At 40.0% G+C, this 18,193-nt stretch overlaps 1 protein-coding gene across 5 annotated transcripts in view; it reads right to left on the reverse strand.

Moving 5' to 3' along the window:
- The window catches only part of Acaca (acetyl-CoA carboxylase alpha), a 269,515-nt gene that overhangs the window by 22,995 nt on the left and 228,327 nt on the right, over nt 1–18,193 (reverse strand). For all 5 annotated transcript variants that reach the window (XM_047545728.1, XM_047545732.1, XM_047545731.1 and 2 more), the window contains 5 exons: nt 17,590–17,686; nt 14,305–14,401; nt 12,308–12,443; nt 4,882–5,059; nt 3,155–3,267 (listed from right to left, as the gene is read on the reverse strand). In XM_047545728.1, the coding sequence (XP_047401684.1) occupies nt 3,155–3,267; nt 4,882–5,059; nt 12,308–12,443; nt 14,305–14,401; nt 17,590–17,686 (621 nt within the window). The remainder of the gene's footprint in view (nt 1–3,154; nt 3,268–4,881; nt 5,060–12,307; nt 12,444–14,304; nt 14,402–17,589; nt 17,687–18,193) is intronic.

The raw sequence follows: 18,193 nt of genomic DNA on the forward strand, positions 1-18,193 counted from the left end.
TGAAGAAGAAATGAAGATAACTGTTCAGAAATTAAATACTCATTATCATTAGATAACAAATCATAATTATGTTTTTGAACACAATTAGCTATGTACTGGATTGTCGAAGTGATCTGTGAGTGCTCCCCAGCATAGAGGTCGATTTGGGAAGAGATCAGGAATATAAGATAAAATCCACTTCTACAGGCTTTCTCCTTAAATCAGATTTTCTCAGTGCAATTGGCTTTAGATCACAAAGGGAAAGAATCCTCATTTAATTTAGATCAGGCTCAGTATTCACCTGAGGTAAAATCTGAGGAAATCTTGAGAAAAGCAGAACATGGGGAAGGAGAATTTTATTCTGGGATTTTGTATGACTTTACTTTGTATCTTGGAAGATTCATTTAACCCTTCTTTGGCTTTAATTTCCCAATTTGGAAAATAAGGTCATTTTCTCCCACTTTGTGAAAAAGTATTTTGACAGTCTTTGCTTATAGGCATTGTGAAAGGAGACAAAAATCACAGTGAACCCCAAAAGAAATGGGTTCATAGTATGTTCTGGTGCATGTGGGCTAATCTGTTCTCTCGACACACCTTGGTGTATGATATTCCTAAAAGACTGCAAAATGCCTGAGAGTTAGACCCACTTCTGTTTCATTTATATTTTTTTAATGTGGGCCCAAGCCACAAAGAATTTTTAATATAAAACATGGCCATTACTGTTTCCGATTATGATTGAAAAGAAATAATGCCAACCTCCATGTTTAAAAAATGCTTTGAAATTCAAAGCAAAAGCACATTCACCCAATCCTCACATTAGTTAGGTGGGAGTGTTAGCTCCACTTTATAGATGAAGAAACTAATGTTTAGAGAAGTTAAACAATTTACCTGCAAGCAACATAATCCAAGACTTACACAAGGTTATTTCTATTTCAAATCCACTGCTCATGTTCCCAAGCTGCCCTGGACCAGAGCCTGCTTTGCCTTTAGGAGACTACAGATTCTTTCTTGAGTACCACTTTGGTCATGGTTAAATAAATATGATTTTCTTCAGTGTGGATAAGAAATTGATAATGAGATGATTTGTAACAAATGATTAAACGGCCATCACTTGAGAATTGCCTCCCTCTCCCCTTTGTGTGCTTCAAAAGTTAAAAGGTGCTGGGTGAAGGTGGGAGCAATATCACTCTACTTGAAGAGAAGGAAGCTTCAGCCCCACACTCCTCACAGTTCAGTTGTTCTGCAAACAGATGTAGAAAGGATCCCTCTTCCCACTACCCAGTTACTCTGAAGGGATGATAACAGCCATTGGGGGGTTAAAAAGAGGCAGTGAACCCCCAGTTAATGAGTAGGAATTCAGCAGGCAGTGTAAGATAAATGGAGCTCTCTCTGCTTCTGCTAGAGTCAGCATGAACTGCGGCCCTGCGGCTTGTTTGTGGCAAATGGAGTGCGCGAAATATCAAAGGGCAGTGATCCAGAAGAAGACCGACTTTGACAAATTTTAAATTGGCCAGAAAGAAAACCAGGGGAAAAAAAAAAAAAAAAGGAAAAAAAAAAAAAAAAAGAAAAAGAAAAAAAGAAAGGAAATTCTGCAATTCACCGTGTCCTGCAATTGTGGCACTGCTGTCTTTGTACAGAATTAGTGGTAGAAACAGCAGCAACGATCGCTGGATGCTGGGAGCAATTATGAGCCATCTAAGTGAGATGCTTATCAGTGGCTGAAGCTTTTAGAGCTCTCTCTATGTACAGTTGTAAGTAACTTGCTCTGGAGCTGCAGTTACTTTAATTAAAGTGTATGGGGTTGGTCAGAAGTAATTATCCTGTTTGGAAAAGAAAGGAGAAAAAGAAAAAAAAAAAACACCTCGACAATTCTGGGTGGCAATAGATTTTAGAAACAACTTTGCCAATGTCTTCTTGTATGTGTGCATTTTCCATAAAAGGATCAAGCTGCAGTAGGTTAGAGTTACTGGTGGCAGTTACCTAATGGCAAACAATGGGACAGAAACAGGGTTTACTGTAACCCAAGTCACCATGTTAGGCAAGCAGCCTGGCTCAGGGCTCCAATTTCCTGGACAGGCAGTCTTCACACTACAGGCAAACGCATGGTAGTTTTTTCTGTTCCTAGATGGAGAGGATATAGAGTCCACCAATGATGTTTTATTAATTAAATTACTTTTTTTTAAAAAAATATTTTTTTAATTGTTGATGGACCTTTATTTTATTATTTATATGTGGTACTGAGAATTGAACCCAATGCCTCACACATGCTAAGCAAGTGCTCTACCACTGAGTCACAATTCCAGCCCTTAAATTGTTCTTTAGAACATAAATGAACTAAAATCTCTCGTTTGCTCCATGCATTCACCGAGATTCACTACCTTTAAAGATACTCTTTCTGTTCCTTCAGAAAAACCAAATCAAAACAAACCCAAACAGCCAACAAAAGAACCCTAAGCAATTAATAACATAGCAAGGGGCACAATGGGACACCTGAGCAGAAAATCAGTGTTTTAGACTCATTTGGACTCAAGACTCAATGTAGGGTTCCCATAGTTTAATCCTTTTGAAATCACAAGTACCTTCCAAAAATCTCTGAAAACAAATGAACACAGGGTAATGGCTGGAAGCATCAAGTGCAAACACTTCTGGGACTATTGCTGTGGCAGCCACTGTTTGGAAGCACACAGCACACAATCTTTACTTCCATTTCTCTAGCTCAGGATGACCTCAGAACATCGCCTGAGTAGAGAATCCAGCTTTTCTATATATGACACTGACTCTCACATCCCTCAGAAACAAGATAAGCTGTCCAAAGAGACGAGCAGATCAGGACATATTTAAATCTCACATATTCTCTGCCTGATTAGCCTGCCCCCAACAGCAACATCTAGCTAGGTATTCTCTCTAAGAATGTCTTAGAAAGGTGGGCTACTTGTAACTATAAGAAAATATCAGAATAAAAATTGTGTGACTTTTGCTTTTTTAGAGCCCACTTTCCCTCCTATTACACACACTATTTCATTCTACCAGGGTTCTTACCATATAGAGGACAGTAAATAAAGATTATCATGAATTTGATCAAATGCTTCAGTGCCTCCTCCCCTGGCCTATGAATGCACTCATTACAAATCAGCTGAATGGCTCATTGATTTGCCAGGAGGACAAGCAGACATACCCAATCGCTCAGCCAAGCTTATGTAGACTGGGTCCACCCTACGCATGGTTTTCACCAGATCCTTTTTGCGGAATTTGATTTCTACCGTCCCTTCTGGCTCCAAAACCGATCCCCTGGATTAGAAAGAAAGAAAACAAAACAGAAATAGAGGCACTTTAAAGGAAAGAGGCAACAGAATGAGGCCAGTTACAATTTGTGGACCAGGAAATAGCTTCATTATGCTTTTGCCCACCCATGGTTCATAAAAGTCACCCCAGGGAGAAAGGAAAGCACCACAAAAGTATCTAAGTGAGATATGAGAAAGGCCTGGCAAAAAAGCAATTAAAATAATTCTCATTACCCACCAGTCGACTTCCATTTCAAAGAGAGAATACAGATTCCACCAAATACAGCTGATAAGGGTGACAAGAATCACATTATTTTCATGAGTTGGGGGTGGGGAGATGCTACAGCACAGGGTAAGGCAACCACCCCCAGCACTTAGGCTGAACAAGTAAGGGGTTGATGTTGATTGCCCTATACCACAGCTGTCAATATACCAGTGGGAATACCAATGGTGTTTTATCACCAGTAACCTTGCTCTAAATACCTTTAAAAAATTTAATATTTTAGAAAAAATTAGAGCTAATGCCTACTGTGTGCTAGCACAGTTCTCACAATATTTTGCTTAGGGGACATCCACTGTGATGTAGGTATTGCTATTATTCTCTTTTACAGGTGAGAAAACTAAAGTACAGGAAGTTAAGAGACTTGCCTAAACCTAGTAAAGGACAGATTAGATTTGAAACCAGACAGTTCTACTCCAGAGTCTGAGGAGCAACTGCTTCTGGTCTGAGATCTGATCGGGGCCTAGCTTAGGCTGTAAAAATAAACCCCTCAATGTACACTAGCCTAAGGATTTGGAAGCCTAAAGTTTTGGAATCAAAGACTGAATTTTTTAGAAAAAGAGAAAAACAGATGCTCTGATAAAATGATTGGATGTATGAACATACATGGAGAATGTTAAGGAGAGGGGCTGTGGAATTCACCTCCTTAGGAAAGGGTTGAGAACACATTATGAAAGGATGCTCGGTTTGATATGTTTTACTTAAGTAGTTTCAGGAACCACTTCTCAACAAACTTGGGCTTCTCTCTTGCAGTTCTTTTGGGTGCTGCAAATACTGTGTTCTCCAGCCTCCTGAAATGCCAGAGCAAAGACCTGGGCTCCAAAGCAATGAAGAAGCTTTGGTTTGGAATCACAGATGAGGGTGCTGTAGTGCATATCAGCGACCAGCCACCTTATTCAACAATGAGAAGCAGCCAAGGAAGGGTAAAGACTGCTCTGTTTCCTGATAGTCAGACAGTTAAACAAACCCGGATTAACAGACCAGTCTTTCCACTGCAACTCGCTTTAAGTCCCCTCTGCCACACACATAAAAAAGATAGTGAATAGGCACATCTGAAAAACAAGTGGGAAGAGAAAATTTCTCTGAGTTTGGAGGTGCCTGGAAGGGAGGACTAATGGTAAAAGAATCTGGCATGGGGGGATTACACTGAGAAAGCCTGATTCCAGCCTGGTTTCCTTCTCATGCCAGCAGACACTATATGGAAAGCTTATTTTTCTGTCCTTGGTCCTTTGAGAATGGATAGATTCAATTAAGTTTTCTTGGTTATAATTTTCTTCAGGAGGAAGCCAATAGCTAGAGGATCCTGAGAGGCAGTGAATGGAAATCAGGAAGGCACGCTACCTGCTTTCTCGGTCAGCATACATCTCCATGTGCCGGGGGTTGATGGTGGGGTCGATCACAACCCAAGAGCCACCCCGCAACTCGGCCTGAGGAGGAATGTAAACCAACACAGGTTGGGAGCACTCCCGCAAGCTGTCCACAATGTAAGCTCCAAACTTCAGCACTTGATCATACATATCTACAGAGAACGAGAAAAATTAGAAATCATGAAATTTATCTTCCCCAAAGCAATGCTGCCAAAGGTTGTTCACACCATGGTATGTGTAGAAAAATATATTGGTACAGCACACTGTGCCTCTAAGAGAGGCTGCTTAGGGCCAGAGGTGACAGGTTCCAGCCACCTCATGTCCTGTGTGGCCATGCTGAAGACTAAAGGGATTGGTCTCTCTCTACCTGTATCCAACTCAAGACTCCGGAGGATCCTCCAAAGTATAGAGACAACTGTATTGTCTTTCATAAGACAGTGTGCAAGCCCTCTAGACAGCATATTCATTTTATATCATCCCTGAATTTCTGTACTCGGGTTTCACCACATTAATTCACACTTGCTCTGCAAACGTTGAGTATTTTTCATGTCAATATGTGATCTCTCCCACTACATTAAGTTCTCTGAAGGAAGGAACTAGTCTAGTTCTTTTCAATTCCTCTCATGATTCTTAGCATACGATGAGCTCTTAAAATGTGCAGCTAGTGGAAATGGATCCTTCAAAAATTTATCTTTGTATCCCCAGTATCCTGCCCAGTGCCTAGAACATACTTAGTACTTAATAAGTATCTGCTGAATGAATAAATGAATGAATGAGCATATAACATACTTTGGAAAAAATATAACAAGAAAGAAAACCAAATTAGTTCTTTTTTTTTTTTTTTTTTTTTTGGGTTCTGGAGATCGAACCCAGAAGGCAAGCACTCTACCGACTGAGCTATCTCCCCAGCCCCAAATTAGTTCTTTAATAGTTGAATTTTTAAAACATTTTTTGGATGTAGGTGGACACAATACCTTTATTTTATATTTATGTGGTGCTGAGGATCAAACCCAGGGCCTCACACATGCTAGGCGAGTGCTTTACCATTGAGCCACAACCCCAACTCTTAATAGTTGAATTTTTATAGAATAACAATGAGAGAAAATTAAATACATGTGTATAGAAAATACCACACAGCCTCATAAAATGCCTAGTTATCTCTTCATTCTGCTAAAGAATACTTTGTAATCTCCTCAAGGCCAGGAATAGCCTGAAGAAAAGGACTGTGCATAAACAAAGTGAGCCCTTGGAAAGTTGGATCAGCTTATTTATTGCCTAATCTTTTTCTTTTTGAAGGCACTTGGGATTGAACCCAGGGCCTCATACATGCTAGGCAAGTGCTCTACCACTGAACTATATCCCCATCACTTTTAGTTTATATTTTTTGAGACAAGGTTTCACTAAGTTGCCCAGGCTGGCCTTGAACTTGTGATCTTTCTGCCTCAGTCTCCTGAGTAGCTGGAATTACAGACATGTGCCACCATGCCTGGCTTATTACCCCCAAATTTTTTTATGGACCACTATCCAATTCCCAGCTCTAGCTCCCCAAAGTATAAGTACTGTTAAAGTCTTAGGTTTATGATTCCAGGTATTAATGGGTACTTTAGTAGAGCCACAATGGATCTTTTCTAAACACCAAATAACAGGTTTAACTGAATTCAAACTTTCCTATCATAGAGAGGATCTCAATTTGGAATAAATCAATTCTGGAAATCCAAGGCAAAGAAGGATTTTTAAGGAAGTTAAGAGCAAGCCAAATAGAAATTGCTTTCATTGTAGTTACTAGCAAATTAAACTGCCACCTTCCTCAAAGTAAAAATGACTCTATATACAAACTATCAGTGAGCACAGTCCACTGCATGGCACATGTCTTTCTCCACTGCCCCAAGCTGGCTTGTTTGTAAAGGCGTCATAAATTCTAAGTTGCCTAGGAAGCACACCCTACTCTATGTGGAATGTGTATGGTCATATACTCTGTATATATGATCAGAACAAAGACATTTATTCCTCTGGGAGGAAAGCAAAGACCAAAAAAATTTACTGCTAATTACACAACTGCTGTATGAAGAGCAGGGAATAAAGGACTTTAAGCGCTTTACGCTAATTCCGTGGTTATGAAAATAATTGCTCAGTTCAAATTATTTTAACTAAATTAATTCTTTAGTGGATATTTCAACCAGTGCTACATAATAAAATAATTGTCTAATTAGCAGTACATTTTTCAGTGCTGCCAAGAGTACAGTTTCAGAACAAGTAACAGAAAGGAGTGGCCCTTGTCGGTATTGTGCAAAGAAATGGAAGGTACAGATAAAAGGTGAAAATGAAATAACAGAAGAAGACCACACAAAAGGCCATTCTACCTACAAAGAAAGAAAAAAAAAGTTACAGGAAAGGAAGACAAAGTTTCCAGTCCTTTTATTCACTTATGTTTGTTAAAAACATATCTATCTGGGCATGGGGGCGCATGTCTGTAATCCCAGTAACTCAGGAGGTTGAGACAGAAGGGTCACAAGTTCAATGCCAGTCTCAGCAATTTGGCGAGACCCTATTCAAAATAAAAAATGAAAAAAAGCTGGGGATGTAGCTGAGTGACAGTCACCAGGTTCAATCCCTAGTACCAACCAACCAACAAACATATCTATTCTAAAATCTATATTGTGTTGAACAGATCCAATTCCTAAAAGGGGAAGACTTCTTAAAATTTATTTTTCTTTCTTTCCTTCCCTCTTTTTTTTTGGCTGGTACTAGGGATTAACTCAGGGGTGCTCTACCAGTGAGCTATATCTCAAGTCTTTTTATTTTTTATCAAGACAGGGTTTCACTAGGTTACCCAGGCTGGCCCCCAATTTGAGATCTTCCTGCCCCAGCCTCCTGAGTAGCTAGGATTACAGGTGTATACTGCTACATCTGGCTCATTCACTTAATTTAAAAAAAAAAAGAAAAGAAAAGAAAGAAAGAAGCCCACTTGATTTCATGTTATATGGAAATAGTCTGGAATGAAGTTGAGTGTGTGTACATTTTTCATTTTTGTGTAATAGATTTTGATTCATCTTTTTTGAAATCATGGCTAGCTTACTGTGTACGAGGGATCAGGACTGTATATACATATGAATCATTCAATCATAAGAACACCACCTAATTCACATATCCAAATTACAGGTGAGTAAATGGAAGCTTAGTTAAATAAGAGTTAAGTGGCAGAGAGAAGACTCAAACTCAGGTCTTTCTGGTTCCAAAGTCCACACACTACTACCTCATTTTCACTCATGGTTCTTATTGCTAGGAAAAGAGCACAAGGCTGGGGTAATCTGTTTTCCAATATCCAATATAATGGCTAAGTAAAATAAAACCAGAAGAGAGATTTGAAAAAAAAAATGAATATTTGTACATGTTTCCTGGATTTCCTCTGTTCACAAATGTCAGAATCTGTACTGATGATGCCAGCAGCCTTGTGAAGGGCTTGGATCTAGTTGCTGAACAAATATTTTTAGGTCCCAAGACTGCAAGTAGAAAAGGGGCATTAGGCGTCACTGAAGCTTACATGCTAGAGGCCAAAATAATGCCTCCATCTCACCTGGAACACCAATAGGCCTACAATGCAAGCATCAACACCGCCACAAAGCAGGCTATTAAAATATAAACAAACTCTACGAATCAATACACTCACACTGAACTCCAGGTATCCCAAACCACATACTTTAAAAGGCAGGTTGAAATACTTGGCAACAATCTGACATACAATTGTCTAAAATCCCTTCATATTTAAGAGATGAAGTGAAGACACAGCCAAGAGTAGCAGGGGAGGGGGATCCCCAAGGGTTTATGCTAGAAATCAGTCTAGGGAATTTCAAAGCTATGCATATGCTGTCAGTTCTCCAGCCCTGAGAAATGCAACTGGAAATGGAATATACTGATAGGTTCTTTACCAGAGAGACAGGAGCTTAGTTTTCGAGCATTCTGGGTAAAGCACATCTGCATGAATGGTGATCACAAATAGCCTTTGGAGCGTGTTCTCAGCACCCAGGCACCAACCCTGCCTAAGGCTTTCATTGTTACACAACATGGATAAACTGTGACAGCCACATGTACCAAACAAGGAAGCAGAGTGGCTGAAAATGCTTCCATAGTGCCCCACACTCTCAAAACTGGAATAGATCTTATTGGTTTGGGCAAGATTATCTGTTAGAAGCTGAAGGTAAGCATTAGGCATAAACAAGCTGCATCTACATAATGTCTCTCATGAGTTCATTATGGCCAGCAGACACTATTTCAACATCCAAATAATCAGAGACTTTAAAATAGACTTCATTCCAGTTAAAGTTTTCAATAAATGTGTTTTTTTTTTATTGTTATTTATAACCTGTCCCAGGAAAAAAAAATAATAAGTATAACATGAAAAGCCAACTGAGAGTGACCCTGTAGCACCAGCAGTGAGGCGGCTTAATATCACTGGGATTTGCATCCTATCAAGCTATTCATGCTGAGGCTGGGACCCTGGTGCTAATTTCTAGTAAATTTCACGCTTGATGTCTCCCTGTTGTGGGTCATTGCCGGTTCGTCTAAATAAACTGCTTCCAAATGGCTCTTCCATCTAAATATTCAGCCAGTTTTTATAATTTAATTTTGCATTATGCTGAATAGCCTTCCGGCCAGATAGAGCTCATTGGAAAAAAAGCACCAATACCATCTTGACAAGCTTTTATTTATTTATTTATATTTTTACTGCTCGAATTAGACCTCCTAGGCCGACTAGTAAAGAGTTTTTTTTTTTCCCCTCCACTAATGTCAATTTTCAGCATAGCAAGAGCTGTCTCTAATCTTTTCCTACTCATTACACACAATTTTGGAGTCATTTTACCCACAGTGCAGTCGGCTCCTGGCTGTGTGTTTGTGTGCACTGAGGGATGGCATAATTGTTTATTTTCCCTCCCTGCATAATCCCTAGCCAGTATTGAAACCAAAACTGCAAACATCTCCCCAAGGGATGTGGAGAATGACAAGAGGCTCTCAGTTTAGGTCCCTTTACATGAGATAATACGCAGGAAACATCCTGACCTGTATGTAAATATGAATGGTGCTGTTCTCCTCCTCCTACTTCCACATAGATCTCTATCTTCCCTAAAGCTTATCTGTCTTATGTGTAAACAGACGTATTAGAACCAAAAATGGGAAGACAAAACTGGCCCTGCTCTGTATTAGGCCAAGAACTCATTTCTGACTAGGGGCAGGAAGGTGGAGGGAATGGGCAGTTATTATTTAATGGGTATAGAGTGGAAGCTGGGAATGATTAAAACGTTTAGGATATATCAATGATGGTTACAGAATACTGTGAATGTATTTAATGCTACTGAATTGTACACTTATAAGTACTATGTGATAGATATTTTACCACAATAAAAAATAACATTTCTGAGCTCTTGAAAGTTCTTTTGACAATAATCAAGGACATCCCCAAAGGAAGGGGGAAGCAGGTGGATTGCAACTTCCGCCAGGATGTTCCAGGATCTGGTTCTGGTCCTGGGCTCTCAGATCAACCAACCGAGTTACAAGAAGTCAGTCAGTGCTACATTACTCTCCCAAGTGTCATTGTTTAGCTGAACCATCTTGGGAAATTTATTTACCCCAAGTCCCAATTTATGTAAAACACGGATAACAATAAAAGTTACCCCTTGGCAGTGCTTGCTGTGATGATTATGTAAGATAAACCATATAAAATGGTTAGCACAGCTTCTGGTGAAAAGCACTCAGTGAATCTTAATTGTTGTTGTCCTTATTGTTACAAGGCTAGCAGCCAATCTGGGCCTGAGCCAAAAGATGCAGCAGAATTGAAGCTTTTCCTAGAAGTGACACTTCTGAAACTTTTGAACTCTGAACCAGAGCACATAATCAGCAGGCTGACTTGCTCACCAGTGTATCAAGAAGGCTGCATTTTCAGCACTGCTTCCCTGACAGGTCTTAATGTAAGCCTTACAGCCAAGGAAGTGGGGATTGAGTAAAATCTGACACTATGTGAATCTCAAATATAAGAATGAAAGGGGTGTTAGGCCCCCCTCCTCCCGGCTTTGATGTAGTATCATCCTCTTTTGAACACCTTGCTTTTGTGTTTATATGTTATCACTTAGCCATTCTGCCCAGGACATTTTTCTTGACTTCTTCAGGTAATGTCCATTTCTGACTTATTTTTGTTGCTCTGAGGTGGCTAACACAGTTCCTTGCACATAGAAACTTAGTAAAAATGTGTAGGATTGACTTGTTTAACCTGAACTCTCAATGTCTCAAGGTATTTCCACTGACTTATTATCTTGGTCAAAAAAATAATTCACCTTCGCAGTTTAAAAGAGTACGTAAGCATTAATTTACGTGTATAATCAAATCTCCCCCAAGAAAAGCACAAAATGTGGTAGTTCTCTGGCAAATATGAACATATGAATATGAAATAGGAATCTTTTCAAATAAAAAACAAAAATTAACCTCATTTACATTTTGCGAGGGAAACTTGGCCATTCAGGGCTCTTCCTAGCCAGACAACAGAAACTCATTAGCAAAAATGTTGAATACCTCTAACCACATGGCTGATAATCTATAAAAGGGGAACTTCCCTTCTTCCCATTCCTCTCACCCTTCTACTACTTCTGAATCTTGAGATAAATGAGATTTGTACCCATCAGCATACTCTCTCTGCCTCCAGGTGTGCTGTGTCTGCCCTTAGCGTGGCCGTGGATCACTGCCATTGGAGAGAGCACTTTACCACTGTAAGAGGTGGAGTGTTTGCTTTGGTTGTCCATGTACTGTCCACAGTGGCTTTGCTCATGCAGGATTCTCATTTAATGGTGATTTGGACTTACTAATCACTAAGTAATTCCCATAGCACAGAGTAGAGACTTTGTAATAATGGTCTAATCTGCTAGAGCCACTGGCCCAGGGCTGTTGGTGGATAATAATAAAATGTACCACAAATTACCACGAAGAACAGCCTCTGGTACAGAATTTGTTCATTTTCTTCCAGTTAGTGCTAATTTCAGTATCTATCATGGTCACTGTAGAACATTAGAGAATAATATGAATGAAGAACATGCCCAGAAAAGAGGGACAGAGACAATCCTACTTTCCAGACCATTAGAATGGTCCAATATCTACCTGTGAAAGCAAAATCCACAATAGTAGTCCACCTAGATAACTAACAGATTATTCTGTAATTTTGTAAGGAATTGTAAAACATGCCATATTTTTCCATTTGGGTTGTGATTTAGAAGGTATCTTAGATGGAGCACAATCCCCCAAAAGCCTAGGGTGATGGGCTGTCAGCATACCCACAGGATCTGCAGAATCTACTCCCTCCTCCTGTCGCATGGTGCCCAGTAATTAGTGTTGTCCCTCTAGCCCGCAACTGAGTCAGTCACCTTTCATCCCACCAGAGAAGCCTCTCCAGTTGGCAAAGACCATCAGGGGCAGTCCTTCACGGTTGAAGTCTTTGATAGCCTGATAGGTCTTAAATGCAGAATCTGGGAACCAAACCTGGCCAGCCTGCTGGATTATCTATAGGGGAAAGTCAAAAAAGAAGATATAATTAACAACAGAGTTTCAGGGAGAACTTCTCCAAGGTGAACAAGATTTTATTTATTAAAAACTGAAAACGCAAGTCAGATGTGGTGGCACATGCCTGTAATTCCAGCTACTTGGGAGGCTGAGGCAGGAGGATCACAAGTTTGAGGTCAACCTTGGCAACTGAGTGAGACCCTGTCTCAAAATAAAATAAAAATTGGGGGTGCTGGGGAACATATAGCTCAGTGGTAGAACACTTGCATAGCATGTGCAAGGCACTGGGGTTCAAACCCCAGTACTGCAAAGCAAACAAACCTGAAAAGTTAATCAAACCAAATGACAACTAGTTTATCAAGATCATTTTTGGAGGAGGGGGTGTACTGTAGATTGAACCCAGGGGCACTAAACCACTAAACCATATCCCCAGTCCTTTTTATTTTTTATTTTGAGACAGCGTCTCACTGAGTTGCTAAGTGCCTCACTAAGTTGCTGAGGCTGGCCTTGAACTTGATATCCTCTTGCCTCAGCCCCCCTCACCAGGCTCAACATCACAGAGTAGAATTTATTTATTTAAGTGAGACGAGAAGAACTAGCATTCCCATGACATAGGGGGAGGATAGTAGGATACCCTCAAGACCACTTCTGAAGAGAAAAAAACAGAATCCTGGATCTTTTAAATACTCTGTGTGTGTGTGTGTGTGTGTGTGTGTGTGTGTGTGGTGTTGGGGATTGAACCCAGGGCCTTGTGCATGTTAGGCAAGCATTCTACCATCTGAACTATATCCCTAGCCCCAGATACTCTTCTTTTTGAGTGCTGACTACACTGCTACTCCTAATAGTAATAGTAATAGTGAGAGAATGCAGACCTAGGAATCCTCATTCAAACTTCTCTGTTACTTTTTTTTTCTGTCAGGTCTGATATCTAACCCAGGGTCTTGCTCATGCTAAGTGAGTACCCTACCACTGAGCCACATCCCCAGCCCTCATTCAGTCTTCTTAAGTACAACTTGAATTTGGGCACTGTAGCACACATGTCTGTCAATCACAGAGATGACTCAGGAAACTGAGGCAGGAGGATCATAATTTCAAGGCCTCAGCAACTCAACAAGATCCTATCTCAAAATAATTTAAAAAAATGGACTAGGGATGGAGCTGAGCCTGGTTCAATCCCCCAGTAGCAAAAAAAAAAAAAAAAAAAAAAAAAAAAAAAAAATGGGTGGGGGTGGGTGGGCTGTGGTGTCCATGCCTAGAGTTAGGGCAGACTGCATTATCAGTTCTAATTGTAGCTTAGAACACATACCATGTGTTCATGTGTATGTTCAGAGAATCTATGACGGATGAGCTTCAGTGCTATCTCAGTTGCCTTTTTGTAACACCATATCCCCAACAAAATCAGAACGTTTTCTAACATCAGTAAGAACAATGTAAAGGTTAATTTCATTTTGGGGACAGAACTTGGCTTGTAGTCTATCCAGAGTCATCTTAAAAAAGTGAACACATGAGCCGGGCATAGGAGTGCATGCTGATGATCCCAGCAACTCTGGAGGCTGAGGAAGGAGGATTAAAAGTTCAAAACCAGCCTCAGCAACTTAGTGAGACCTTAAAGCAACTCAGCAAGACCCTGTCTCAAAAAATAAAAAGCGCTGGGAATGTGGTTCAGTGGTTAAGCACCTTTGGGTTCAATTACCAGTACCAAAACACTTAAAAAAGAAACACACACACATGAACACATGATGGTCTGAAATCATTCAAGGCTGCTGCTGCCCTTTCCTTCTAAGATTGTCCCATGTGTCCACAATCACTGAAGGGAAATAAGCTCCAAGCACAGGCCCACACTATACTTGAGGTGACTTACCTTGGCTTCAGAATCCAGGTTTGCAGGATCAGCTGGGATACTTAGTTCTACTGTTCGGGTTTCTACGGCAACTACTCCCACAGGTATTCCTCCTAGCCTGATAAAAAATGAGCTACATCAGAACTCAATGCATGTCAAGATTATAGCTAGTCATTTATTTTCCAATCCCACATCAACATGGGAACTAAAACTAGAAGCAAACCAGACAGCAGGGGGGAATCTAACTTCTAGGTGCTATGGATTCAGTATTTATTCTGTAAATACGGTACGAAACTACCCTCAGAATCACTCCTATTCTGGATAGTCCCAACAGGATAAATTCAAACCAAAAGCTATAACCAGGGGATCCTCTGTATTTAGACTCAACTACTCAGCGCACACACAAATCTACCTTTGTGGTTGACATATGAAGTTTCTCTATTCACTCTAGAGCATCTCTTGGTGAATATGGAGCACAATGTTCTGGAAGGTAGTAGGAATCTGAAACTTTCAGTAACTTCATGAGTGCAGGTCTGTTTTCTTTTCTTTCTTTCTTTCTTTTTTTTTTTTTTAATTTTTATTTTGAAACTGTAATTCTCCTGCTTCAGCTTCCTGAGTACCTGGGATTACAGGTATGCACCACCATGGCTGGCAGAGTTGTAGTTTTCTAAGGGATATGAATAATGTGGTGCTAGATAAGATTTGAGGGTATAAAAGGTCTTACCACTGGGCATGGAGATGGGGATTGTGTGTAGGTGTGTCATGAGGATGATGAAAAATATGTGCAAAGAGTAGGGAAGTGGTTTAAATAAGCCCTTAGCTTTCTTTTTCATGGGAAAAGAGCATTGGGACAGGGACAATTTCAGAAGTAATCATTCTGAAATCTATATTGGAGGCATATATTTAATCTCAAAGCTAAGTTAATTTTAAAACCTGTTTAGGTACTTTATGTTTCTACATTTATACTCCCTTCTAAACTTGGTCTTCGTAAAGATTTCCTAAGAAAATCAGAGAGGGAGGGAGAGGAGGAGCAGAGCCAGGGAAGAGAGAAAGACTGAAGGAAGGGGAGAATATAGAAATGCAAAAACAGAGTGAGTCCTTGAGCTGGAAAATGTGATTTAGTCTTCACCCTCAGTTGCATTCCTAGGGGTTGGGGCTGGAAGGGCTAGTCTCTTATTTCTCACTGCATCTCCACAACAAACTTTTCCACGAAGGATGATCTTTGGTTGTTACACTGGCTACTGGAAATGGATTCTTGTCATCACAACGGGCCTAATGGGGGACTGAGTAGAGACCACCCACCCCCTTGTCACTTGCCTGCACTGAATCAGAATCAAAAGCCCTCTAGACAACCAGACAACGAGCAGGAGGTACACAGGAGGGCTTAGAAATATTTCTGCTCACAATGATTAACAATCCAACTGGAAACTTGTAATTGCAAAAGCCACCCTAAATCGGTAACTTATAACTTATATATTAGGGCCCATGTGACCTAATAAAGAACATCTTTATCCGAGAATTACAGTTATTTATTGAACTTGAAAACAGCTCAGAACAACTTCTGTTTTCTATTATACTTCATATAAATTTTATCAGGCTAGCACATGAAGATGCTACATCTTGTTTTATAGTGTGTCCCTGGACAAGGTGCCATGGAATAATAAAAGACAATTTACAGCCAATAGCACACATATTCCAAACATACATACCAAAGATGAGTTTTGGCAGCACTTACAGTAACAATCCCAGAAGAATACATTTATATTTATTTCTCGAAATGCCATTGCCTTTGAAAGAAGCTAGCTCTACTTGTGTTTTATATACTTGTGAGCATGTGTATGTGTTTGGAGTAGGAAACCCAAAACTCATCAGATGGAAAGAAAGGAAGAAATGAGAGTGAGTGTCAGAGTAAACAATGGCAGAGTTAACCATAGCCAAGCTTGACTGATCTTGGTTGTAGAGCGACTCCCATTCTTCCAATCTTAAGTTTAAAGCATTGTTCTCTTATTTCCCATGGGAAAATCTTAAAGACCTTAACAAAGGCTTGATTTTGTGAGGCTTAAAATCTGTCATGTTTTCAATAGGTAGAAAAACTGAAGCAGAATAGATAAGAGACAAATTCTCAAAAAAGTTGGTCCTAGTGTGACATGAGAACTCTTTGTAATGAGTTGATAGGTCCTGGCTAGTAGGGCTCTAGCTCTGGTGCATGCCCCACATCTACCTCCCCAGTGGGAATTTTAATGGCACACAAAATAATTCTCACTAGGACCCAGAAGCCTGGGGTGAGGTAAAAGACCTGAGATGCAAAAGAAAACGAGCGGCTAGTTTCTGTGAGTTTCCATCTGAGCTAACTCAGGCCCGAATCCTATTCAGAGTCACAGTGGAAGACCCTGTCTGTGGGATTTGCCATCTGATGGCTCCTTGTCACTGGCAGCATGAGGCGTGCTGACCTGCTGTACTGAGCAAACCACAAAGCCTAGAATTATTTTCAAGGCTAGAATCTAAATCTCAACCCAATGTGGCATGTTTGAGAATCTTGAGCAGGTGCCACTTTTCACCAAGATAAGGAAAACTGATTGCCCCCGAGAGGAAGGTGAGCTCCAGATGCGGGTCCCTCGGGCAGCATGTCTCTGCAGTGCAGAACTAGATTAAGATCAGCCTTGGCAGGTGCTCGTTATACTGAGCACTGCAGATTATTTCGCACAGCGCTTGCTGTTGAGTGAAGCACTTCTTAGAGTAGGTATTAAAATTTAATAGAAACTTCAATTTCCCACTTGAAAACATGGGTATCCCAGCAACCTATTCCAGCTTATTTTACTCATTCCTGTTTCAGGTAAACTTTTTTTTTTTTCAATTCAAATCTGATTATAATCCAATATAGTACATAAGATACTTAACTAATCTTGATGCCATGACGGAACTTCTCTCAGGTTACCTAAGAAGCAGGTGAGTCTGATTCACTTGTCACCTGTTCCTAAAAGAAAGTAGCCTGGGGGAGGGGAAGTCATTGGTGGGCTACCGCTATTGTAGTTGGGCATTACAGCCACCAAAGAGTTTTTCTTGCAGCATTATAAAAAGGAAATATTGTGAAAATCAGTCTTTAAATTAAAAGCATCACTAGAATGACACTTAAAATGACTATTGGGAACCAGAACTCTAGTTAGAATGCTTTGGGCATTGTTGTAATCCAATATTATTAGAAAGTTTTGATGAAGAGAGCGTTACTGATAAGTCTATATGGCATGGCCTTTTTGCTTGTTATTTTTAGTTGGGAGAAAAAAATTTCCAAAATAAAGGAGCTCTTACCTGGCTCTACCAACCACCACAGTCTGTGCCCAGGGTTGCATAATCTCTGAGAAAGATCCATAGTCAAAAAATCCACTCAACCACTGACCCTTCTGGGCTACAGAAGGAAAATAAAGAACAAAGACAGTCAATCCATTGACAGTGCACTGGAACTGATGAATTTAAGGTGGGATCCCGGGGATTATTTGGGGGGAGTTTGTTGTTGTTGCTAACCATATTATAATAGATGAAAGCATTAGGCAGCCGAATGTTCATCTGCCTTCAGACATCATCTCCTATTTCATTTGCTAGTCTGCATAAAAAGAATCATTTATCAGCAAAAGCATCATTTATTGTTAAACGATGGGGTTCAGCTAGCACACAGAGTTTGCATGCTTTTAAATAAATAACTTGGTTTTTTTTCAAGATACTACAGGCATTTGTCAAAAGGCAGCCAAGTCATTAAAGATGTTTTTTAAAATTGTCTATTTCTATTTTGAAACTCGTCTTACAATTGTTTGATTCCACTGATTTTCTTTTAATGGAAAGATGAAAGCAGTCAAATAATAAGTATTAATGATCAGATGAGGACCCAAACTTGAAGAAAAGAAAAGGGATTCAGTGT

This window comes from Sciurus carolinensis, chromosome 3 (genome assembly GCF_902686445.1).
Source record: "Sciurus carolinensis chromosome 3, mSciCar1.2, whole genome shotgun sequence".
NCBI classification, from domain to species: domain Eukaryota; kingdom Metazoa; phylum Chordata; class Mammalia; order Rodentia; family Sciuridae; genus Sciurus; species Sciurus carolinensis.